The 26,240-nt window shown below is 44.4% G+C and overlaps 1 protein-coding gene across 2 annotated transcripts; it reads right to left on the bottom strand.

Annotated features, from left to right (window-relative positions):
• Nucleotides 1-2,087: 2,087 nt before the first annotated feature.
• LOC140272153 (lysine-specific demethylase 6A-like) lies at nucleotides 2,088-26,217 on the bottom strand. Of its 2 annotated transcripts, XM_072367540.1 has the most exons (29): nucleotides 25,751-26,217; nucleotides 25,549-25,612; nucleotides 19,073-19,181; nucleotides 18,836-18,885; nucleotides 18,351-18,409; nucleotides 16,821-16,941; nucleotides 16,550-16,604; nucleotides 15,783-15,817; nucleotides 15,038-15,131; nucleotides 14,805-14,931; nucleotides 14,585-14,683; nucleotides 14,148-14,367; nucleotides 12,062-12,199; nucleotides 10,349-10,480; nucleotides 10,150-10,221; nucleotides 9,967-10,062; nucleotides 8,524-8,913; nucleotides 7,328-8,205; nucleotides 6,671-6,800; nucleotides 6,473-6,578; nucleotides 6,170-6,375; nucleotides 6,021-6,082; nucleotides 5,865-5,939; nucleotides 5,489-5,752; nucleotides 5,208-5,395; nucleotides 4,842-4,983; nucleotides 4,644-4,770; nucleotides 3,622-3,792; nucleotides 2,088-3,337 (listed from the first exon to the last, which is right to left on the bottom strand). In XM_072367540.1, the coding sequence occupies exons 1-29, from the start codon at nucleotides 25,927-25,929 to the stop codon at nucleotides 3,308-3,310; spliced, it is 4,419 nt and encodes a 1,472-aa protein (XP_072223641.1). In that variant the 5' UTR covers nucleotides 25,930-26,217; the 3' UTR covers nucleotides 2,088-3,307. The 2 variants fall into 2 exon arrangements, with proteins under 2 accessions (XP_072223641.1, XP_072223716.1); XM_072367615.1 differs by lacking the exon at nucleotides 12,062-12,199.
• Nucleotides 26,218-26,240: the final 23 nt, after the last annotated feature.

Consider the following 26,240-nt stretch of genomic DNA (forward strand, 5'->3'; position numbering starts at 1 on the left):
TTGATGTCTTTATTTCCTTCCAGGACAATGGTCAGACTTTGAGCCGAAGATCAACTCTTCAAGAGGAATGATGGGAAAAAAATTCAAAGGGAGGCTGCCAGCCAGGCTCAGACGGCCATTTTGTTTTCAGCGTTGGAGCAGAGGGACTGTTAAGTGCTAAAAGGCAAAGAGGGAGATGAGGAGAGTTAAGCTTGTTTTTATCATTTGCCTCAACGTGTAAATTGTCTTTATAAGGTTAAAACCTAAAGTGTTTTAAAACACTTGGAGTCACATTAGCAGCTGTGTTTAAAGGTTAATATTAACCATCAGCAACAGTGCTAATGGTAGACATTTCTATATCCCATGGTCCTTTGTTCCCACAGGTTGTATGTTCCCAAATTCTACATGCAAGTGCCTTGAAGAATGATTCACCCCCTGAGCCATATGTCCTGTTGGTTGCCCGACATGTCCCAAACACATTAAGGAGTGGACGACATTTTCAGTTGTGACACAAAAACACAAAAGAAAAGGAGGAAAAGCTTAAGCATGGATTAATAATTCACAACCCTATAACGTGAATAGTTTGTAAAGGCCCCTCTTGCATCAGTTACAGCCTCAAGTTCTCCTGGAATCGGTCCCTGACCTGTTTGGAGAGCTCCTTGGTCTTCGTTGTGTTTCAGACTCTGGGGCCCTCATCAACAGGTGAATTAAAACTAAGGTCATGTGACACTTAGACTGCAGACAGATGTTGAACTTGATTAATTGTGTGACTTCTGAAGGCAGCACCAGATCATAATTAAGGGCTTCAAAATAAATTAAAAAAATTGTAGTTCCGTGACAGAAATAATCCTTAAAACATATCCATTTAAATTATGGATTGTAATGCAACAAAATAGGAAAAACAGCACGGCTAAGGTGCTGGCTGCCTTAAAACGTCTTTCTTTCACTTGTGGTTGAAAGCCCCCCACAAATACTTCTGAAGCCATATTGCTGGTGATCCTGCAAACATCAAGTTTTAATATATTTAATCCTTTAGAGGTCATGGATTTCCGCTGTTACCATATACTAGAGGAACAGTTCTCTGTTAAGGACAAACGCTCGGTCTCTAAAACTCACCAGATCTATTCACAGTGGCTCATTCACACAGGAGCAGATTGATAGTGGAGCTTATTGCAGGTCAACTTTGTATTGCATGAGCAGCAGCAGCCACATCCTCACCTGGGATGTAGCAGGAAGTGTGAAAATTGTTTTAATAAGACCTGCAGAGCTGGAATCTGACACAGACAACTTTTTCACACGTTGCAAACAAAGGAAATTGGCAGGATGTTTATGGGAGAAGGTGCAAGTGGGAAAAGGGCCTCTGGGTGTTGTGGTGTTGGCATTCTCTTCATTTATTTCTGTTTGTATTCAACAAGGGATCAAGAGTATACATTTTATTGTAAAGGAAGTCTGCAGTCAGAGCTTGGTTTGTGTTATTTCTTGAAAAAAAAAAATTACATACACATCCTCACCTGCACTACATCAGCGGTGGACTCTGCAGGACGGCGGTTTCCTCCTCATTATTTCCGGTCTTGCCTGGACTGTGGCAAACAAGCTACAATTTTGGCTCCAGCCAGAGCCGCAGAGCTTCTGGGTGCCCAGCAGTTGCTCAGTAGTCAGTGTAGATCCTGTGGGGCTGGCAGCAGCTACATCTGGCTACTGGGTCTCCGCTGACAACCATTCCATCCTGAACACCCACAGTATGGTTATCTGATGCAAGAGTTTTCTAAAGTACGTTTGCCTTCTGACGCAGTTGTTTCTGTGTAGTTCACACAGCTTTCACTTGTGACCAATCCTGCCACACAGCTTTAAAATGTTTATGAATCAACTGTCCATCATCTGAAGGGAAACTGGACGACAGCAGGAATGTTTCTGGATAAGTTCTGAACCTGGCATACAGTGTAGGATTCTGTGTGTCTCAGTCTACAGCTACATTGTCTGCTGGGTTTCAGACCTATACATGACATCTACAGTGTGCTTCTGTTTCATTCTGTGTACATCAGATGGATGCATTTAAAAAAAAAAAAAAAAAGCATTGTGGTGTGTTCAAGGAAGCACAAAAGCGTGGATAATTTGACAATTTTGTGTTTATTGACTCATAAAACATTCTTCAAACAATAAAACAATTTTAAATGTCCGTTTCTGTACATTGCTTGCTAAGCAATTTTATTTATATATAGAAAATGTAAGAGGAGTTGTGTTAAAATGACAAAACTCCTTCAAATTTAATGGCAGGTACTCTGGAAAAAATAACAGCATTCCATCAACAAATATTTTCAAGCAATAAATATGTATTTATAAATAGTGTAAATTTACATCAAGATTAGAAACATAAAACAAAAATCACAAATTAAACTTAATTCCATTAAGTCTATGTGCAACCCATTTTCTTTGTGACTTGGCTAGTAAGTTTTTTTTTCCTTTTTTTCTTTTTTTAACCTAAGAAAAACAAAAACGTCATAGTTTTGAAAAGAACGTGACAAAGAAAACATAAAAAGCTGTAAAAAAAAAAAAAAAAAAAAAAAAAACGGGAAAGAAAAATCACCTAAACTCTTCACATTACATTTTTTTTAAACGTTTTTTAAAGTTTTTTTTTTTGTTGAGATTTTGCTGTTCAAAGAGTCTTAAAATGACTACCTACTATAGAAAAAAGACCAGTTGGGCTAGTGCTCCTTAGAAGGAAAAACAAGAAAATCCGGGAGAGTCCCATAAATCAAAACCAACATTTCATCCTGTTACCAGAATAGAAAAGGAGAAAAAGGGGGAGAGTCAGAGGGAGAGGGGTTGTCAAGTCAGTAGTCTTTTACGGGTGGTGTGGCCAGTTGTGACAGTTAACAAGTATCTACAAAACATTTTTAATCACGCTTTAAGAATCCCACGCCTACCCCCTCGTTCCCCCAGTTCCCAACCGTATTTGATTAAGTCCTCCATTAAAACAGGGCTGAACCATTGTCTTTAGAGGGGGCTGGGAGGGGGAGGAGGGAAAAAGAGAGAAACGAGTCCCGTTATCGAGCCAGGTGGTGCCCCCTTCTGGAAGGCTCTGGCGTTTCAAACAGGTTGCATAGACAGACACACTCGGCCGCCTCAGCCTCCGGCCGTCGCTATAGAGACCAGCCACAAGAGAGGGGCGGTGGTGAGGGTGGGGGAGACGGCCTTGGCTTTCCTGAATATCAGAAATGGTCCGTTTATGTTGATGTTTAGTTGTTCTTTTATTGAAAATCTTAATACAAGTTCTTGTGAATGGGCTTCATGGCTCCAGAGCAGAAGAAGATAGAGGAGTCGCCTAATGTCAAGATGAAGATGAATGAAGAGGAGGGGCCTGGGGAGAGATGACACAAGAATATCAGCCAGGGCTTTGAATTCGTCGCCACGAATCCCCTGCAAGAATACTGCAAGTAAAAGTCCATGTTGTTAGCATGGTGAGACATAAAAAAAAACAAATTCCACAGTAAACATAAGAGCGACACACACATTTTAAGATGATTTTGGTTTGGAGAGTATTTTAATGGACTAAAAGCTTGTAAACAGCAGCAGGAAACCCAGTTTGAAGAAAAAACACCAGTTTGCACATTGTCAGGTTTACTCCCACTTTGAAGAACTTACTAATGTGAACTGGTCGTAGACCTGCATCAGGTCCTCTATCCTGTACTGTTCCAGCACCACAAAGTCGTCCAGCGTGGCGCTGCCTTTCCTGGCGCAGTCCTGGCAGTGGACCACGTACTGCTTCTTTGACAGGAGCTCGCGGCGCACAAACAGCAGGTTAAACACTTCCACCTGAGGCGCGAGCACATGAAAACACGTGTACATAAAAATGTTTCGAGCCACTCCTTTCACACTGCAGTGACAACGTCATCTCCAGACATCCTGGAGCTGCTTCACAGACCGTGAACAACTGTCATTTAACGGGATGCGGACTCTTCCAAACAAAAAACAGCTGAAAGCTTTGCATTCAAACAAAAATCCATTAGCATACCCGTTAATTAGCTCAAACAAAAACCGAGCCTGTCCTTAATTAACCTGGACGCTGTCTAAAATCAATGCACCAGCTTAAGGCAGAATGACTTCTCTTTATAATAATACGATGGAGCTCACAGCTGCAGGGGCAACAAGTAAAGCTCTGTTCAACATAACAGACTTCAGTGTCACCGATACTTAACATTATGTGCTTGAAAAATCAACCATCTGTCAGACTGGACAAATGCATTCAGTTTGAATCAAAAATGCGTTTTCTTCTTTTTTTTTGTGTCAGAAAGTGTGACGCGGGCCTCCCCGAGTAATAAGAGAATGGACGAGAGATAATATTGAAGCGACACTGGTTATGAAAAGAATTGAAAATGAAACTTTTGCGAAGTGGTCTAAGAGCTCAAATCCATTCATTCTGAGGGAATTTGACAGTTTCTCCCAAAATCAGAAACATCTTGGGACATAGCGTTTCTGTAGTCTGGATGAGTCAAACAGCAGTTCGTGATTATCTTAGCTCAGAAATACCAGGATTACTCTACGATGGGCTTCTGGAAATGAGCTAAAGTGTAAAGGTGAAGCGAGTGTGAGCTAAGATGCTTGATAAGTGAAATCCTGTTTAAATTCGCACCCGAGGCTGAAATACTCCTCGTCAACTTACTGACCTCACAGATGGTGCAGTAGTGGGCCGGCTCGTCCCTGGTTCTCGGCCTCAGGACCGTCTCCTTGCCGGCCGACGCCAAGGCTTCCTTCACCCACTGACACTGCTTCAGCGTCCTCAGCAAGCAGTACCTGCGACAAAAACACAGCCATTAGTGCTGGATTTGAAAACAATCTGCTGGGAAGTGGATCCCGGGACTCACTTGATCATCTCAAACAGCTTGTGGTCGGACACTTTGATGTTGCGTGCCATGTTCCAGGAGAGGTGCACCATGGGAACCACAGACTTGACGCTCTGGAGCTTGTTCCACTCGTAACGCTCTACAGCCAGCTTGTACTGGTGGGCTGAAAAAAGCAGTTTGAGACAACGAACAGTGTTGAAGGCGTTTCCTTGTATTGTTTTACAAGCACATAAAGAACAATGAGATGTTGGTGATGTCACTCAACAACCACACCTGAGAGTCAGACACAAATAGATACTAGAAAAGATTTTTAGATTCTCTTAGATAAAACCCATGTGTGTGAGGTTGTGTCTTCTCTGACTCTTTATACCATCTTCCCAGACGTACCGGAGAGAGGTCCTACATTCCAGGCGATGTTGTTGCACCAGCCAATGGCCTGTACCCAGTGGATGGTGCCCGTGTTGAGCCACACCAAGTCACCTGGACGCTGGATGAACCGATAGACGGGCACGTCGGCCTCGTACAGGTCCTCCAGGTTGGGCCACCATGACCCCATCAGGAAGTTGATGTTGTTCCTTAGAAGGAGGAAAGGATGATGATGACCATGATGTAGGAATTCAGGAAAGAGATAATGAGGGAAGCAAAGAAAGCATAAAAGTCCATCATACTTCTCACAGAAGTTGCTCATCACTCCCCAGTAGGGCTCTGGCACCGCAAACCATTCACAGTCTCCGGGTCCGATGTTGATATTGACGGCGCAGAAGTTGTTGTGCTCCTGGTGGCCCGGTATCCTGCTCCCAGGCACCTTCATGTACAGCTGGACTGTGTTCATCCCCAGGATGGTGTGACCCACGTGGCTGAGCAAGTTGCCGGCTGATACGACTCGAGCGAAGGCCGGCAGTTTGCTGAGCTCCTGCAGCTGCTGTTTCCACCTGGTGGACATCAGGAAATCACATTGTTGCGCTCCCATTTGAAATGTTACAAAGCACGAAAGGATGCCAAAAAAGCCTCGAGACGAGACCGTGAGATCAACTCCAGCCTTACTTCCTCTCGTCCGACACATCGATGTTTGTCCCGAACTTGATGTGCTTCAGGGGTCCCCTTCTTTTGCGTGTTGCACTGAAGGTACAAAACAGTTCCCAATTAGCCGCATCATCAACATCAAATGTTGAGTTAATGACAGAAATGTTTGACAAGTACCCATCAGCTGATGCTGGCTCTGCGTCTGAGGGCTCCTTTAACGCCTTCTTTTCATTTTCCTCCTGAGAGCGAAGCATTAAAAATAACATGAAGCCAGCATAACACCTCTACTGTGTCTCTTTATATTCTTTAATATTCCTGAAACTAACCCTCAGGGACTCCTGGAAGGAAGCAGCTTGATACTGAGCGTATTTGGCGATGGTGGTGTGGGAGCGGGCGCTTTCGCAGCGCCACATTTTCTTTGTGCCGGTCGGGTCCCAGTTCTCATCGGCGGGCTGCGAGAGCTGAGTCCAGACCTCAACCAGGTGCTCTGGGTTGGCCTCTACTAACGTCTTTGTGGAAAAAAGGCCCAGGTCTGAAAGAGCAACAGACACCAAGGACAGAAACTGTCAAAGTACTGAACTGATCATGAAAAAAAACCATACAAGCGTGATTCTAAACAAAGCATTTACCCAGTTTGAGTGCTCCAGCCAGGCCTCTGATGACAGTGACGGGGTTGGAGGGGTTTGTGCAGAACTGGTGCAGCGGGGGGAAGAAGGCATCCCTCTTGTTCTCCAGCTGGTCCACAAACAGGAAGCAGAAAGTTGAAGGATGTCACACACAACTACTCGATTTTATGAGCTAGAATGAAAGAAAAAAACACTACTCACATAGATGCTGGGTGTCGGGGGGTTGAGCTTGTCTTTGGGCAGGACTGGTGAGGGTGGGGGCGGCAGCCTTGGTGGGGGGCACTTGTCGAGGAGGATACTGCTGTTGGAAAGCCCGTTCTTTCCCAGATTTCTGCAAACGCACACAACAGATAATCATTTTAGTCATTGTAGCAGAAAAGAACAGCCGGGCTCTGCTCGTCCCCCCCCCCCCCGTAGGATTACTGACTGCATTATCGGAAATATTCAGGGTGCAATTTTACCAATCAACTGCAAAATAAGTATGAAAGAATCAATGTAACTTAATGACATCTGCATGGCAACAAGACTGCCCGGCGGCCTTCAGCTCTGTTGACTGTTACATAATCACTTGTGCTTCTGCACTTGCACTGTTATTCCACCGGGAGGAGACATGTTCAAAACAATCCACTGATGCTGCTCTGACGTGCACAGTGACTATAGAAAAGACAGATTTCATCCTTTCTATTCATTAGGAAATTTGAAGAACAAAAACAAAACCATATTTTTCCATTTTCTGAATCATGCATGAGAAATCAAGGGTAATGCTCATGAACCGAGAGCTCGATCAAACCCCTCATCAACACCACGACTTCTGCTGGGAGGATGACCACCTCCAAGAAGAGTCAGCTGGGTTCTCACCTGCAGGCCTTCAGCACATCCGTGGAGCTGGGGTAGATGGATATGGAGGAAGACGATGAGGAGCTGTGTCCGTGTGGAGGTGTCGCTCTGAGACAGGTGGCGGTGGGTGGCTCGGCCTTCAGCGGGCTTTGGGAATCCTCAGAGATGCCTCCTTTGCTGTTTCCGTTGACAGCGGGTGCAGAGGGCGTGGCCGTGGTGGCAGCGGGACTTTGTGCGCCTGTTTGGGTGTGTTCTGAGGATTTGGGTGAGGGCGTGGCGGTGGATATGGCAGAGATGGGCGAGGAGGCAGCTGAGCTGCCCTGTGCGTGGGGGGTGGAGGGCAGGGCGGCCGGGTGGATGTTGTTGATTTTCTTGTGGGACTCAAGTGTGGATGTGGAGGCGGCCCCTTCTGACGGCCCCTTGCTCTCCTCAGGGCCCTTTCCCCCCGCCAGCAGGGCAGATAGCCTGGGATTGTCTGCGCTAAGGCTCTGTTTATCGCCACCTTCCGTCACCATGCTGCCTTCCCCCGAGTGGACATGATTGGCTAGGCCGTCTGCCTGCGCTGTTTTACTATCAGCAGATGGCAGGGGCAACGGTGCCTTGCCCTCTGAGCCCCCGTTTCCGAGGGCTGCGGCTGCGGTGACAAGAGTGGCTGTGGTGTTGCCATCTTTGGTAGCGGACACACCAGGTCCTGCACCACCTGAGGTAGAGGAGTGGGGTATGGAGGGGGGGGAAGGGAGGTGGTTATGTGGCTGCTGCCGCGGCGATGGGGCATTAGTGGAATGTCCAACCGGATTGTTGGTGTGTATGGGAGTGGTGGAGTTGGGGGTCTGGGGATGAGAGGGCATCCCCTCACTGCTTGAGCCTGTCGCATGTGGAACAGACCCTTTCTGAAGCCCCTGAAGGAAAAAGTACAACTGTTAGATGAGAGAAACAGGAACTGCAGATCAACTGGCCTTCAAACCAGTCTCACTGCTCAGCAAATAATGCTGGTTTTGGCTCAGTGCCAGCGACGGCAGAGGTGCCGAAGAGTTCATGCAGCATTTTAATTCAGTCGGATATTCTTTTAGAAAATCTACATGGCGACTTTTCTGGAGGCCACTTTTTGACAGCTTTTTCCACAACAGACTTGCATATCAGTGGGAGACAACACAATCTTATTCATAACTTAATAGAACACAGGGCCTGAAAAAAGATGACGTGTCCAGGCTGCTTACCTGAGAGGAGTTTAGGTGCAGGGCCTGGCGCTGCGTGGCGTCCTGTGTTTGCGTGCTTGTGCAGGTGTGAGGTAGCAGTGCTGCGTTGCCGCTGCCGCTTGTGGCAGCTTGCGGGTAAGGCACGTCTCCGTTGGGTCCTGTGGCCAGGGGCCCTGGCTGATTAATTCTACCACTGTTACTACTAACGTTACTGTTGTCACCCACAGAGTCTGAGTGTCCGTGTGTCCCGGAGCCGAGGGGCCCGTTGGCCAGCGGCTGAGGCGGGCAAAGGGGTCTATGGGCTCCCAGGTGGGGTCGTGTGGGGTGGAGGTTGGGGGAGGGGAGGGAGTTTGTGGCGGGGCCGTTGGGAAGAGATGGGCGCACCTGACCTCCTGAGGCGTTCTGTTTCATCTATAAAGCAAAAGATAACAGTCAAAAGTCACAGCTTGGAATGAGGGCTAAATCACTGTCTGAGTCATTTATTTTGAGTCGGTTGGGAAAGCACATGTTGACATTTGATACTTTGTGGTTTGGCAAACAATACCATTTAACCTCTACACATGCCCCAACACACCCCAAAAGGTATTTGAGTTAGCCAAGTCAGGTCTGAATACCGTTGACTCATAAATCACTCAGCGTTTACATTCCTACATTCTGGATTAATGACTTTACTCATTCTAATATCATGGCTTGTGTGTGCATGTGAAATATTCATGTTCTGTTTAGTCACCCTAATTCACTCGTACATTGGCTGTCAACTATTAAATTATTGACTAGGAATTATTCAAATGGACGTTTTTGTGCACACTTCTGTAGGCATGCATCACAAAGACGCACGAAGACGGCAGCAGGGTTTGTGTAAATGTAAATACTGTCAAAGATGCAACTTTTAGATGTAACATAAAGCTGGGTTTTTTTGTCTGTATTTATTTAACAAAAACTAAGCAGTTCAAAGAAGAGGCGTCACACCCCCCCGTGATGGAATAGGCTGCAGAGCCACCTTTACATCGTTTTCATCTATTGTTTGTCACATGGTTGTGGAGGAATCTCGGCCACTCTTCTCTCCAGCGTTGCTTCAGCTCATTGAGGTTTGCAGCTTTGGTTTATGCACAGCTCTCTTAAGGTCCCACCAGCATTTCACTCAGGTTGAGGTCTGGACTCTGACTGGACCGTTGCAACACCTTGATTCTTTACTTTTTCACACATTCTGTTGTAGATTTGCTGCTGCGTTTGGGATCATTGTCCTGTTGATGAGCCAGTTTCAGCCAAACTTTAGCTGTTGGACAGATGGCCTCACATTTGACCCTAAAATACTTTGGTATACAGATGAGTTCATGGTGTTTAATGAAGGCCGTGTAATGCTGTTCACCTAAGGCTGCACACACTTAAACCTGATAAGGATCAGAAGACTTCATTTTGTCTCGATACCTAAACCATTTCTTTTTCACAGCTGCAGATTGTTACCTGCTGCATTATGGCGAGCTGAGCCTCCAGCAGCTCCAACATCTGAAGCTGCGGGGGCTTCAGGTTGGCCCGGTTACTCCGCAGCTGCTCCAGCATCTGAAGACAAGACGGTGAGTGGAAACCTGGGGTGATCGGCACTCTAATGACATCATATATTCAAAGAGACAGAGTTATATTACCAACCTGTAGTTTGTGTGGAGAGAGGTACCAGTTGGGTGGTGGCTGCTGTGCTGGATTACTGGTCCATGAGTCACCCTGAGTAAAACACACATAATGGCTGAAAATAAGACACTGGGTAATGTAAGGTGCAAAACTAACTCAGCGTAATACAGGATGAACAACTACTAGCAGCACATTTCTGTGGCGTGAGCGTCATGTTTACCTTGGCAGGACTGGAGGCTCTCCTCCTCTTGGCTGGACAGGACTGGTCCTCTGCTTGGCCCAGCGAGGCCACGTGAGGGGGCAGAGACTGGCCCGAGCCCCCACCCTCTGCACTGTGATTGGGCTTACAAGCCTGGAGGGGAGGGGGAGGAAGGGGAGCAGGCAAAGGGAAGCAAAACAAATGTAAAGAGGCAAAGGAGGGAGATGTTAAAAGGACGCACAAAACGAAGGAGTCACGCAAGACAGCAGCGGTTGGAAGAGAGAGAAAAATCAATGGCAGAAGCAAAAAAAACGAGCAGTTAAGAGCGATTATCAAGACGTAAAGCAGGAAAAGGAGAAAGAGCACGGCAAGTGGTAGAAGTAATGAGATGGGGAACATAGAAAAGAGAAAAAAAAAGGGAGAGAAATGATGTGATTCTGTGTTTGAGCTTTGAGAACAGAGCAAAACATTCCTGTGTATCTGGAGATAGAAAGTCATAGCACAACAGCAGCACCCTGGGTATTTGTCTTGCTGCTTTTCACACTTATAAGCAGCGCTTATTCTGCCATTGTGGCCAAATTCACTGTAAACAATGCTGCACTGTCAGACGACGCAAGGCAGAAGCCGCTCTGTGACTGAACCTTTTAAGCCAACGTGATGATGAGTCTCACACATTACTGCTTGAGAAGCCTGTGAGGCAGATGTGACTGCTGACAGAAGCCCACTTGCTTGGTTGCTTTGTTTTCCTATAGCTGCCTTAAAAGTTAAAAGTTGCTCAAGAGTGTAAACAATTGGTTGACGTTTCACTACAAGAACTATCCCAGCAAAAGGCAGGAAACAGCAGTCACACCTGACACACTGAAATCTCTTCATCCGTATCGTCACAGCTGCTAAATTAACATATTCTAGTGCAGCAACAAAGACCACGCACAAACAGAGCTACTGGCATCTACTGTATGATGTACATGACTGAATGAAGTGGTGATGAAACATTAGAGGACAGTGCTGGGGCTTTGTGAGCGGCTGCGGGCCTCTAAGGTCAGCTACTGGATGGGTGATGGATGGAGGAGCGAATGGGAGGGCCTCTCTGCTACAGCACGACCTCACCGATCCCACCAGAGCAGGGACAAAAGCCAAAAAGGCCAAAAAAAAAAAGAAAAGAGAAAACCCAAAACATTACTGAATGTGACAGAGATACAACAACTTCCCTGGGAGCATTTTAATCTCCTTAGAAAGCAGCTAAAAAGCAAACAGCAGCGTGTAGTAATGATTCAACAGGTTTGCCACTTTGGAATCCCTCATCTGATTAAAAAAAAAAAGAAGAGATTGATTAGGAAAGAATTTAAAGCCCCCCCCCCCATTTTGCTGGAGCCGAGCGTGATGGGTGAAGCCGAGTGACTGCTGTAGAAAGGAGGGGGGAGTGCAGGAATGGGTAACGCTTGGCTGGAACCTTCATCATTTTAAACCGACACCATGAAGAAGGAATAAGAGGTTATATTCTAATTACATTTACAGTGGAGTGACAAAGTGTCATAGTGGGAGGATTTTTAAGTGACCCCTTTAGACATCAGTGTTCCCATAAGCAGACAGACAGACAGTGAGGAAGGGGGAGACGAGCTCAAGCGTTACCCATTCCATGTTCAGCGGTGTATACGAGTGTGTGTTTACAGTATGTGTCTGAGGGAGGGAGGGAGGGAGGGAGGGAGGTGTAAGTTGCTCTATCTGGTCTCTCACCTGCTGTGGTGCACTGCTCAGGCCTCCCTGCCTGGAGGTTAGCTCAGCTGGGATTGGTAGACTCCATGCCTCCTCAATAAGAGGGAGCATTTTACTTTTACCCTGTAGGCTACTGAGCTGGGGGTTACTCAACTGAGCCTAGGGGAATGGAAAACGACGTGAAAAAACAAAAAATAAAATAAAAATAAACTGATGACCTCAAAACAAGGAAATGATCAGCAATGGTAAATATAGGTAGAGGTTATAACACAAGTGAAGCTACGTTGGAAACTGACAGTGATATGCAAACTTGTGTCTTTAAACTGTTTTGGCTGCATGGCTCGGCCAATAAACCTACATTGTGTTATCAACCACACAAGTACACAACAGTACTCCCAAACACAGTCACAAATCCATTAAAACAAGCCACTTAGCTTGTCTTAATGCAATGAACGTATGCTAACATAACTGGTGGAAATGTGACATTCCTTCATGCACATGTAAAGGAAAATGACACTGCTTGGACAAAAATATAGATGAGTAAATTAATGCATGAGATACGGGGACTGTTACAACCCCAGGTGGAAATCCTACGGAGGGCTAAAGGCAACTTTGTTCTGCCATCATTGGCTTCAATTAATCACCTTCTAAAAGGTGAACTCTTCTCATACACCATATCTCCTCAAACAGCGAGCAGGGCTTTTATTTACCTCAGCTGCTAAGAGTGTTTGACTGAAACAGGCCGGTGTCAGAGGTAAAGCACGATTCTAATTACCTCTTTCTGAAAAACTTTCCCCTCAAATCTCATCTGTTAATCAAAAACACACCCCTGTAAACTAATCTGTGCTAAACAAACCTCAAAGTAAATATGAAGCAACCCAAAAAGCAGTAAACAAACGCGCTTCTTTCATTCCTTCAGCTGAATGTGTCGCTTCCACCTTTGAACAATGCTTTCTTTCTTTTGGTAACATCTGATGGATTATTCAACTAAATGCTGCACGTTTATTAGCTTGATGAATTTCTTTGGCAAAGTGACAGTAACTCTGGAAGGAATAAGAGTTTGATGTCGTGTTGCAGCTTCTCATCTCCAAAGAACTGTTATGGCTAAACTGTGGAGAGCTGTCGAAGTTTGTCTGAAAGGAAAATACTTCTCATGCACTGTGGATCTCTGTCACCTCACAGGCATGTCTGAATGAAGCAGAGAGGGAAACCAACGCATATGGACCCTGACTAATTCCTGCTGCTTTAGCAGATTGATGAAGCTGTAAATGTGACATATCCCATGTCTGACAAGGGCTACGATGCAAAACAGAAATCATTCAAATTCAAGCCCTCGTGTTGCAGTTTTAACTTTAAAAGTATTACCAGATGAAACTGTCTTCCCCGAACCCCTGGCCTGTACTTGGTTACCACGCCCTCAGTCATATTAAAAGACCTGCCCGACAACTGAATACTAGCTCCTATTTCAGGAAATATGGTGTAGGCCATAATGAGGCTCAGGACCTTCTACACTGACAATAAGCACAAAGAATGGTCTTCAGAGGGAGGATTCAGATCAGTTTATGTGCTCTGTACAATTCTCAGGAACAAAAAGAACATCTACATATAAGACTAATCACATCCCTGAGGATAAATATCTGGATTAATTAATGTCAGTCTTACAGGAATGTTAAAGAACAAATGGTAGTACAGAAGAAACCCTGAGAAACCCTGTGCTTTCCTTCCAGTGTAAAAAGGATGGGAGATTTAGGGTTAGGAGGGTTCAGAAAGACAAGAGGCTACTAAAGCTACAACTGAAGGAGCCGACTGTCAGACACTGCTGCATTACATCGGGGTAATTTAGTTATTAGTCAGTGGCATGCGTCGTCTTTGCCTGCATTCTGTGGCACTGTTTTCTTTACCCACATGAGATACACCATGAAAAGCACAGATCAGCATAAATGAACAGCAGCCAGCAGTTTTAGTCAGCGACGTCCGCAAATGATTGATTTATGGACCTCTATCTGTCATCTAACGCCTTCCATTTCTTAGTTTTGTTTCGTTTATAAAACCATCCAACCAGCCACGGTGTGGTGACCTCCTGCATTAAATTCCTCTCTCCACCCACCTGGAGACATTTGATGCGGTGAGTTAGGGCAGCGGTGTTGGTGCAGCCCTTGCTGCGTGTGGCGTTGATGTAGCACTTAATGGCATCGTGCGGCTGGTTGCAGGACTCGTACAGCGTGCCTAGATCCATCCAGGCCGCGGCGTGGCTGTGGTCCAGCTGCACCGCGCAGATGTACGCCTGCAGGGCGTCCATTGGCTGGTTCTGCTGCTGGTACAACACCCTGAGAGGCCAGAGGCGTTGGTGTGAGGAGATGGAAAGAGAAGAAAGAATGGAGGTTAATTGAAACCTCAACAAAGGCCCGGATGATGAAAGTAGAAAGAATTTGATGTGTTTTTTAAGAAAGAATTTCTACACTTCCTGAAACTGCTTGAGCTTCAGAGAGTAAATCAAGGCACTTATGGAATGAAACATAATGGCAAAATGAAATGGACATTTACCCTATAGAGCACCAAGTATCCGCACTGGCCTCTGATTTGTCTATGGATTGCCGATAGGAGATAAAGGCATCCTGGACCTTCCCAATACTTGAGTAGCACCTGCAGAAGACGTGGCAAACATTTCAGCAAGATGGCAAGTACCGTGCAGCTTCTGTGTGCAATGAGAAGGGATCATTTTCTCCCACAAAGTAAATATCCAGTATGTGTGTGTGCAAATCACCTGCCAAGGAAGTACCAGGACTGTCCAGAGTTGGGGTCAGCTTCCAAAGATTTCTGCAGACACTGGATGGCATAGCTGTCCCTGCTGGATCGGTCCCCGAGCTGTTCCACTGTGTGATGCATCCAGCCTGCGACGAGTCAAATCCGTCAGTTGTGTTTCTCATGAAGGGTGAGATTTCTCAGTTTCATGAGAAACGAGAGAGCCCCTAAAATATGAAAACAACCAAGCCTTACCTAGCTGCTGCAGTGTAGTGGCCTTCACCTGCGCAGGAAGATCCTCCGTCTGCAGGAGGCTCTCATAAGCCTCCTTGGAAGCCCGATATCTCTTCTGGAAATGGCAAACGGTGATGCAAAATTATTCATATTCAAGCCAGGACTTTTTCCTGATCATCCCTTGCCTATCCTTCCATCACTGCCATATTAAGCAAAAGCAAAAAGGAAAATAAAAAAAAAAAGCCCAAGTAATCATGTAGGCAACCCTCTCTGCTTCTCTTGTGTCCAAAGACTTACAACACATCCTAAAACTGACACTTTCAAAGCTTTTTGTGCTCAGACACAACCCAACAAACCACATTAGCTGTGAAGTGCCACTGCTCCCTGAGCTGGTGAGCTACTGTACCTCTCCACAGAAGCCCACATAAAGAGAGAGACCACCAGCATACAAAAAAGGGGAAGACAGACTTTGCTGTTTCCGTGGCAACCACGTCGATCGGCTAATCTCATATCCCCTCCCGCACGCCACCCACTCGAGGCCCCCGATCCCTCCTCAATTCGTCAGCACAGAGTTTAAAATACAAAGAAAAGGGCTGTCCCTGGTATTCAGATGCCCTGAGATTTTTTTTTTTTTTAAACAAACAAAAACACAGGGTTAGGAGCTTTTGCCACTGTAATTCTCACTTAATCAACATGCAGCTCAAACGGAGGGAATACAAATGCCGTCTTGTACCTTTGGGAGCAAGTATAAAAGATGATCACTTACCTGAATCTCATACAAATGAGCAATGTGGAACTGAACTGTAAAAGGACAGAGCAGGAAATGTGTTAGGTTGAGGTTTTTTTAACATTTAAGAAAGGTTTCCCACCCAGTCTCAAGAGTTGGTCCTCCGCCTTATCCTCCCCAGTCTTTGGAAAGTAGTACGGCGTTGTCAATAAATAGATATCAGAAACCCAAGGTTGCCTGTCTATGTGGAGTGTAACAGACCAGATAGGTAACTGTGCTCCTGGCGGCACCTTCCTTTGTCTGGAACGCTGCAGTGTCTGATCTAAGCTGCCTGAGTGACTCTCAGCAGATGGAGGGAGTGAGAGAGAGAGAGAATGAAAGTAGAGAGAAAGGGGGGAGGAGGGGGTGGAAGATGGGGGCTGCCCTTGATATGTATGATTCTGTGTGTGTGTGAGTGAGTGAGAGCAGGAGTGATGGGGGACACAGTGAGGCAGAGGAAAACAGCGACAGAGAAGCTGGGCAAAAAATGGATATTGCAGTCGCCAAGGTAACAGGTACTGAGGCGGGAGAGATGAGATTACAGCAGCATTTTAAATAAAGATTCTACTCTACCCAGACTGAACTGAAGCAGCTGACTACAGTAAACACATCAAGATCTTTTATGTTTACGATGTGTACAAGCACAGATTTAATGATCAACTGGTGTGAGTGTGCAGCAACGTTAAACAATAATGACAAGAAGAAGCAATTACACAGCATACGTTAGTAAGTAAATAAATAAAAAAATAAACGGGTAATGTACTTACTTTCAGCTTTGGACAAAGTGCAGGGGTTGGAGTCAATCAAAGCCAGCTGAAAATGCTATGAGAGAACAAAGGGTACAAATGGTTAAAACACACTAATAAGACTCTCTCACACACACACACACACACACATACATACATACATGCACAATATTAAATCGTTTATCACCAGCTGCCTGCTGAAATTCAGTCCCTGAATGACAGCCCGTCTCAGTTCTGGCATCACTGGGGGAGTAATGCCCGACTCTAAAGCTGAGCTCTGGGTTGGACGTACCTTTAGGCTTGACTCGTAGTCTGTGTTGACTTTGAACATGAGACCCAGGCGTAGATGGATCTCTTTGGCCCGGGAGAACCCTGGGTCAATGTACAGCACCTCCTGGAATGCTTTGATTGCCCTGCGGGAGAATTAAAAGGTTAAACGAGGAATACAGGATGCAAAAGACAAACTAAGCCTCAGCCCATCCTGTCGGTCAGACAGCCGGCGTTCATTCCAGTCACGCTGCATGTGTGCACTTCTTGAACTGAATACTAAAGATGTTCCTCCCACAGTGAGTCAGAATGCGCCCGGTTGGTTTTCAGCCTTTTCTTCTGCATTTGCATCAGTTAGACTTTTTTGACGGGCTAAAATGCTGAAAAGATGCACACGCCATCCCCATCGCCACAGAGGTGGGAAGTGAAACAATTCATAGCTTCTGCAGGGACCAAAGTGATATCCAGTTCTATTCATTGGGTTACATTTGGAATAAAATTGCTATTCCAGTTGGGTTACAGTCAACAGACCCAGCTGGAAGCACTAAAACCATAAATTGTATTTCTATTGGAAAATCTGCACTCCAGCGAATTCTGATCGGGCTTCACAGATCAATCATTGATTCAATGTTGGCTTTTGTAGTTTTTGTAAAGCAAGTTAGACCATTTTTTTAGAATCTTATAAAAACATTTTTAAAAAGACACTTTAAAGCCTAAAATCCAGATTTTTTTGGTTAGCTAGAACCCGGAAGCGCTCTTCAACAGTTGCACTTGCCGACTTTTTGACATCTGTAAACAAGTTTAAACTGGCTGATTCTCATTTGAAATTCAGCCAAAATGGAGTCCTCTCTGGTTGTGGTGTTACTATGGAAACGTCAGGGCGGCTTCCTTTCAACCGCTGACAACAAAAATGTAAACATAAGTGGACTGGAAGTGAACCGGTGGAATCCTGGGTGCTGCACTTGCAGGTTCGTGCATTTCTCTGTTCATCGCTTGCCTCCTTTCACGCACACAAGTGAAGAATTGCAACATAAACAAACTCGTCCTATTCCAAGTGGAACTGTGCAATGTGACAACCTGAAATGTTTCATCTTTGCACGACACAGCTTGCTGGCTGGATTTTTCCTTCTCTACTTTGTAAAAATCTAACTCTGCCTGTGAACAGTCTGAAGTGTAGAAGCATGTCTTGGTTTTACAATAAATCATCTCCACTTTAATTCTTCACTGGTTGCCTGGCAACTGCTCATACGTGATGCAATATACAGTTGTTTGGTTTTGTATAGCTTAAACAAATGATACATTTAGTGCAAATTAGCGAGCTTAAAAGTGTTCCTTGAGGGATTTTGTTCTCTTTCTTTGCACGAACAGACCAGACAGACGATATAAGATATTGACCGTTTCGTCCAACTCTATTAAGTCATGCAAAGTTACAGGGTTCAAGTGTATGAACTTGAGCTGCTCAAAACTGTCTCGTAATTCATCTCTGAGATGAAGAACCACTCCAGCTGACAATGAAGTTTTCACCCAAATGAAACAACAGAAAGTAGGGACTTACCACTGAAAGGCATTATAGTGGAAGTAGACCATTCCGAGGCCGTACAGAAAGGCAGCATTCTGGGTGGGAGGGAGAGATAATCAAACGGATCAATCAAAACGGCTTCGTCCCTCATGCATAGCTCAAACACAGAGAGAAAAAAACAAAACATTTCTGCTTCGGTGGTTAACAACAACGCTACAGATTACACAATTTTACGCCTATGTGGCGAAGTTGAGCAATTAAAAAAAAAAAAAACGTAACCTCAAAACTTGTATTCTTTCTCACTACAAAGTGACAGCTTCATGAGAAGGGGCTTCAAGATGACTCCCACATGAAACCTGACATGACATCTAACCCGACTGACACCCAACATGCTTCCTGTGTACGAGCAAGTGTGTGTGTGTGTGTGTGTGTGTGAGGGGAAAAAACAAAGATGTGTAACAGCAGAACGTGCGAATGCCATTATTTGAACCAGAGAGCAGGTGCGTAGACGTGTGCTTTACCTTCCAGTAGTCTGACTGTAAACTGTAGTACCTCTGGTATGCTGATAATGCTGTAATGAAGAGAGAAAGATCATCAGCAAAAACCTGGAGTTGTTAAACGTCTTCTGGTCCTATAGATGGTACCAAATAAGGGTTTTTAAATGAAAATAAAGTTTTCATTCAAACAATAAAGACGTTCAGACAAAATGACACAACAAGCATCTTCCGACAGATATGTGCAAGGAAAGGATGATTCACCTTTCGGATAATCCTCCAAAAGGAGGTTGAAATGACCGAGCTGGCAGAATAACTCAGGCTCCACTTTGCCCTCGGCCTTAAGGATGAGCGAATCATAGCAGCGAACAGCCTGCGGAAAATACAAAAACACCAGTTTAAACACAGCGTTTTATACAGACAGAGCGTTCGAGGCGGGAAAAAACCCAGTGACCAGGGTCATACAGAGCTTCTGAAAGTAACACCAAAAGATAAGCATCAAGCCAACAGTTTTTAACTTCTGCTCCACATCCACCCATCACACCCATTACAGGAATCAGAATCTACCACAACAGACCATAATCACACGATCTGTGTTCAAGGTCTTTTGTTCACAGTGAAGCATTATTCATTTCTTTAAGCTACTGTAAGACTGCTGTCCAAAAATGCATCAAATTTGGAGACGTGCAGCATATTCCATGGATAATACCAACAGCTCAGAGTTTTACGAATTCAATGAATGTTTTACAAAAGAAATGTAGGGATGAATTAAATTTCAGTTCAAACTCAGTTTAAGAAAGTATTTACTCTGCCGCAGGGATGCAAATACATGTATGGTGGAGGGAAAAACAACAAAAAGTGCAGCCAATGTCAAAAAAGGCTGAGTCAGATAGTAAATTCTGTTCATGAACAAAAATCAGGAAATAAATTCATTAAAAACACACACACAATAGGCTTCAAATAAACATTGTGTTCAGGGATGACTCAATCTCATACTGCAAGAGCAGCTTTCAATGCATGGTAATTACCACATGGCTAATTTGCATAACAGCACAGATGTGCATCACCAAAGCCATTCATCAACCGCTGAAGACGTATGCATATGTCACTGTCAATAAACTCACAGCACGGATTTTCCCCAGCATGACTGAACAGTTAAAACTCACCAGTGGGAGACGGTCCCATTAAGGGATAACTAGAGGCAACGACACACGGAGACGTGTTCCAGTGAAACCAGGCGACACAAGGCCGTTTGCACAGTCGTCTTTATTGATGTTCATTTTTACAACAACAAAAAAATGTTTTAATAACTTGTGGAGTGTAGTTTGCAACTGCGTTTTTTTAAATATCAGCAACACAAAAAAGGCTGAGATGAAATGTGCACGTTAGTGAGTAAACGTTTGTTGTAATGCCACTAATTTATGTCACTTTCTAACATTATAATCACAAAAGCTAGCAGAGCTGCCTGGCAGCAGTACGAAAGCAACATGATGGAATTTCATATCAGCTGGCATAGAGTTAAATTTACTTTAGTGAATTTCTCTGCCAGCATTACAAATTAAATGTGACCCAACGCGTGCAAAAACCAGCAAAACAAAACCGCTCTACACGAAAGAAGCCTCTCGCTGTGTTAGCTGAATATATGTGGCATACAACCTGCAAAGACACTAAACTGATGTATAAAAAGCGACATTTGCAGAGACAAATCCCAGTAAGGTCAGAAACTGTCTTCTTGATGTTAGCTCTTCAGTTGCTAAGCTTAAATGAGAGGGGGCAGAGGGGATCACCATTGAACTGAGCCCACCAAACATTTCCCATTTTCAAAGAGAAAATAAGTACATGTAGTCAATATCTCTGTTTGCACCAGGACAAACACACAAATGTGACATTCCCTGGCATCGATTTCCAAGAAGGAGTTACGCAACCAAATACATTCAGTTTACATAGCTACAGCTACGAAATTTAAAGTGACAAGAGGAAAAAAGTGCACCTCACAATGTGGAGGTTAAACGCAACAGCCTCCATTTCAAACATGAGCTTCCATTATTTGTCCTTTCATTTGGTTCAATGATTTTGGGACACCACCCCCTCTGTCTTGTGCAAATAATCTCACTTTTCTCTTATAACTTAACTGAAGTGTGTGACATGGAAACACAACAATGAGCTTAATTTTGATTTAAGCTACAGATATGACAGACAAGAGGGTCGAGTCCTCTCATCAGTCAATATAGGCCAGGCGCTGTTTACACGGTTTCATTCATTATGATGAGTAACATCCGCATGAATGCAAGAACCACATTTTACAGCCGACCACTAAACTTGATAGGATGATAATATTGCTTACATCACCTGTCAGAAGTTTCAATATTGTGGTTGAGCGTTTCATATCACCTTTAAACTCCTGGGTCATCATGCAACTTAGAGGATATTGTGGCCAGAAAATAACACAGACCTAAATATGTGTATTTCAATTGGATCCTGTAATGGAATAACACTTCTTAAAGGTGAAATGACAAAGACACTGATCAAATTTAAGTGGAAACTAGTGTATATAAAAAGCAAGAACCCACTTTCCCCAGCATTAAAAGATAATAAAGATCTTGTTAAATAGTCGGCCAAACTTAAACGAGAACTAAGTTGTTTGGCCAGAAGTTGTTGCTTCTGGGAAGATCTGCTTGATTTCAGACCAGGAGTTCTGAGATAGCGTTAATCCTACAGGTGTTTACAGTTGAGTGACACATGAGCCTAAACTGACTGTAATTAATAATGTTTTCCAACTGCAGCACATGCTAATAAGACGAAATAACCTTCATTTTTAAAATCAGCCACACATTCCCATACAGTGAAACAACTCCCAGTACCGCTGAATTCAGTTTCAGCCTTGACTGACCGCGTGAGGCTCTGCATCAGCTGTAGAAAATGTCGACTCACTGCTATTTTGCACTGAAACACCTATTTTTAAAAAAAAAAAAACAAACCCGACTGTTGAGCTGCTGAAATCATAAAGACGTTTGTAATACAAACAAAAACGCTTCTTTCAGGTACATATGCATCTCAGTCCAAGTGAAAGACCTACACCGTTAATGTTTAACTCAAAATGTCTGCTTGTATCTTCCTATTTCCTATAGTGCGTGCATGTTAATGAGTAAAACGGCAGACTTATTGCCTTTGTAAAAAAACGACACTGTTCCAATCGAGCCCTGCAGGAATTAGCACAGCACGAGAACACTGAAAAACATCGAGCATGCACGCTTTTCGGTGTCGTCTCCCTGACCTTTTTGAAAACACCAGGCAAACATGGAGAAAAAACATGCAACCTCCATCCAAACAGGCACCAATCGGTCCAATATCAAGATTCAACCTCGACTCAAACTGAAAATGTGCTGCTAAAATAATCACCAATACAAATAGAGGTCCCCCAACTTCTGACTAATTGTTTCTAAGTTTACGTCACTGCAACCCAGTCACTGGTGGTGATACAGTGACCTAGTTCTGTCAGCAATGCTGAACCCACTCTTATCTGCAAGTAGACTGAGCAACAGTGCAGGGTAATGACCACTGCAGAAAGCCAGACAGGGTTATCGCAAACCGAGGGGGGGAAAGGAGTCATAAAAAGCATCAAAGCATTAAGATGTTCAAAGAAAAAAAAGTTCCATGTCAATAAATGCACCTCTGACTCAACTAAGAGATTCTCTTAATGGGTAGCGTGGCTACATTATTGTTTATTTGCCATTCTATTCTTAACTCTTGAGACGTGACGTATGACATTCACAATGTGTTTGATTCAGGTCTTTAAAGAAGAAAATAAATAAATGGTTTACAAACAGGCTTTTAGACACCCACATCTAACGTTTTCCTTTAATCTTGGGAAAACAGGGCAAAATGACATACCTGTATCATTTTCATGTATTCTAGCATGTGTAACATTTAACGTTCCTTCATTTTCTTCGGCATGGACGTTTACCAGTTGAATTAAGACGTGATCTGAAAGTCTGTCTGTTTGCCTTGCTCCAATCTCCTGTTGGAAACAATATTCAACCAGAATCAGTCACATTTCCCCAGTATGTGATGAGTGAGACGAGCGTCCACACCAGTGACGGATCCATGCACAGTGGATCTGAGCATCGACGCAGAAATGACCTCAGTTGGCCTGGTCTTATGTGCTCTAAAAATAGAGGGTCTAAGCATGCTTGTCCTGATGCTGAAGGTCAAGATATTATTTATTGACATAACTGAATTACGATCAAGTCTCACATCTACATAGGGTGGGCTAAACTGATTTATTGTGTACTAGCTGCTAACAGCTCCACGCTACCCCTTTGAACACAGTCCAGTTCAGCAAGGATAAAGAGTTACTGAATCAGATCTGTCATTAAGTGGCTGCTATAGATCACACATGGAAACACCCAAGGCTAAAGGTTAGTTGTACAGCTATAGGAGCTGCGTCTATATGTAATGATGTTTAAAAAAAAAAGAAAAAGGGGGACGTTACCATGGGAGAAAAACCAGGCTTTGGTCATCAGTGTCATCAGCAACACATTCCCAGTACAACCAGTATGTCCACTGAAACCAAACCAATTCCAGCTAAGGTTGTGACTAAACACATGGCATGCTGTTCCAAGATCCCAGGTGTGCAGTTTTAAAGAACACATCACAGGACAAACAAATACATTTCCATGCACCCAGGTGCACACAGTCTACAAAGCATGGTAAACAGTAGCAGAGTGTGATTGTTGAAAGCTAATTTGACTCGTTTTCTCATAAAGTTGCTCACAAATATAAGTTGTAGCTTTGGTGGTGTGATTGATGGGGGTTTTAAGTTACTTTTCTAATCATGCCAGAGACTACGCGGGCGAAATTTGGAGCAAATACAACAAAGAATGAGAGAAAGATAGGATTAAAAGGCTGGATGCAACCCAGAGCGGGGGGGATTTCCAAAATCGGTGTGCACATTTTGTATGTGTGAAATGCACACACATCATGCAGCTCCTGTTGCACTAATTGAGATTGCCAATGAAATGCCAGTTTTGAGTGTTTTTCTTTCAACAATATAACAGACTGGCCTCTTTGCTTAGCTTTGCTTTCAATCATCGTTTCGTGATGGCCAGTTGGTTTGGTCTAACATTCTAAGAGTGCGAGAAAATTACAAGTGACATCATTTCAAAGCGATAATCATCTGGCTGCCAGTTTTTGACGTACACCAAAATGAACACAAACAGCTCTCTAAATCAGTCCGAACAAAAGCTGAATATTATAACCACTGTGAAGTTAAGATTTATTGCAGGACTTGAGTATTTGACTACATTAGTTTAAGCTCAGTTTGGGACAGAGAATTGAGTGCAAAGAAAAAAATACTAATCAAGTGTCTTCTTTTTCTTACACGATAATGGGGATGGTCGCCTGTTGTGGGCTTTTCAAAAGAGCAATTTTCGCTTGTTTTGAGCTTGTTCTCACTAAGCTGGGTCTTCGTTTGTCTCGCGAGATTTGGCAAAATGGTCTGGCAAACTTGTGCCTTCTGCTGCTTCTGTGCATCTCATGGTGGTGGAGTAGTTACACTTCCTAGTAGGTAACCCACACCACCTAGCGAGCGGATTCATTGAAGGCCCCTAAAGCCACGAGTTGTCAACAGCACCGTGTTCTCTACATCATCCACACTTTATCACACACCGCAGGAGAGGAGCTTTTCTCTTTGTTAGCACAGCGTTGTGTAGTGGACTGGTAGACTTTAACGGTTTCGCACGTTTGGTCCGAGAGCACATGAAGAGACACGACTGTAAACAAAGGACCATGACACCACCTAGGTCAGCGATAGGGACCCATTTTTACAAAGCGTCGGGACCAAAGAGGAAAACAGGCACACGCTTAAGCAACACACAGTCGGTTCGGAGAAATACACAAACATCAAATTAGGTATAAAGCTATCGGTGTCACTCCGCCATGTCCCGCCATCTTGGACAGGCAGCCAGCCATTAACGTTACTTGTAACGTTTGTCAACGTGTGTTCCCACAGACTTATCAGTAATAACCTGAGAGCGTCCTGAAAGCGTGTGAAATTACAAAACGCAATGTCACAAACAATCCACCAACGCGCGATTAAGTTTATACCAATGCAAGTGCTGTGGGTACTAGCTAACCTCGCCAAGTACAGTCAATGGGTGAGCTGCACCCTGCAGACAACTACGTTTACGTTACTCCCACCGTCAGTTATAGCTAGATAAAGATACTTGTGTTTAAGGTCAGATGGGAGTGTCTGGGACTTGCAAATATTCCACTTCACAATGACATAAAACTTTCCTCATTAAAGTGCAAGGTGTGCAGGACAGAAAACTACGACGACGTTGTGTTGGGGGGTACAGTTGCAAGTACACAAGGATAAGCTGCATGGAACTGCATTACAGCTAACTGGGAAGGGCGGTTGCCTTACAAACTTAACATATGGGGACGTTAACATGCTTGGTACACCAATAAAGATGTAGCTAGTTGGCTACCGAGGCCAACGACACTGCACAAGAGCCGCAGGTGCAGGGTCGCTGTACATCGGCACAGAGCAGCTAACTGGCTAAATGAGGGGCTGCGGCTAGCTGGCCTTGCTTTCCGTAGTGAGTGGGCCACTTGCATTCAGCCGGGCTTGCTACTTGGAGAGCAAATTCACTGTCGTGCACAACTGTTCAATGGCTGGAGTCAGTCATGTGAATCGGGATACTGCTTGGTTGTAAAATACATCCAGTTAGATTAACTACCTTCATCAACAGGGCCTTCGTTCTGGCGCCATCTTCATGAAGCTTCAGAAATCCAAACAGTGAGCTGCAAGCAAGAAGACAACATAGGCGGCTCAGTATCACTTGCAGGGAGGTTCGGGGACATTTTCAACATGCAGGGATAGAAAACGACACATTTTCAAACTGAATGTTTTGTGTGAGTGCACGGAGTAACAATTCCGACCTGTCGATCCCGGCCAAACTGTCCCTCTCCTGGGCTGTCAGTGTCGGAAAGTCCTCCTCTGTTTCACTCGCTTTTCCCGCCGCCATTTTCTTTCCCTCATCACCACTAGAAGAAGCCGAGCCGAGACTCCGAGCAGCAGCGCAGGCAGCAACGGCTAGAGACACACCGCACGATTGCATGGAAAACCGCGACGCTGGGACAAACGGTTTGCTCCGCCAAATCAAAGAAGGGAAACTGAAGAAAACAAAATGATCAAAAACTTTTTCCCAGGATGATAAGATGCGATTCGATATAGTAAATCCTTTCGGGGGGGACAGAAGCGCTCTCCGGGTAGCTCCTCAAACGTCACATTTTTCATTCCAAAGTAATACTATGCCGCTATTTGAATGCAAATAACTGAATAAAACATCCAAGATGTGGGTAATTGACAATAAAATGCGTTTCGGCCGCGAAGATAAAGTTGTTATAATTGTGAAACCCAAGCGAACCC

This window comes from Leuresthes tenuis, unplaced genomic scaffold (genome assembly GCF_036924035.1).
Source record: "Leuresthes tenuis unplaced genomic scaffold, fLeuTen1.0.hap1 SCAF_1, whole genome shotgun sequence".
In the NCBI taxonomy this organism is placed as follows: domain Eukaryota; kingdom Metazoa; phylum Chordata; class Actinopteri; order Atheriniformes; family Atherinopsidae; genus Leuresthes; species Leuresthes tenuis.

Coding starts and splice junctions, on each gene's coding strand:
- LOC140272153 (XM_072367540.1), bottom strand. CDS start 25,929: ATGCAATCGTGCGGTGTGTCTCTAGCCGTTGCTGCCTGCGCTGCTGCT. Junction 19,182..25,548: donor CGAAGGCCCTGTTGATGAAG/GTAGTTAATCTA, acceptor TATTTTCCGCAG/GCTGTTCGCTGCTATGATTC. Junction 8,206..8,523: donor TGCACCTAAACTCCTCTCAG/GTAAGCAGCCTG, acceptor TTTTTCCTTCAG/GGGCTTCAGAAAGGGTCTGT.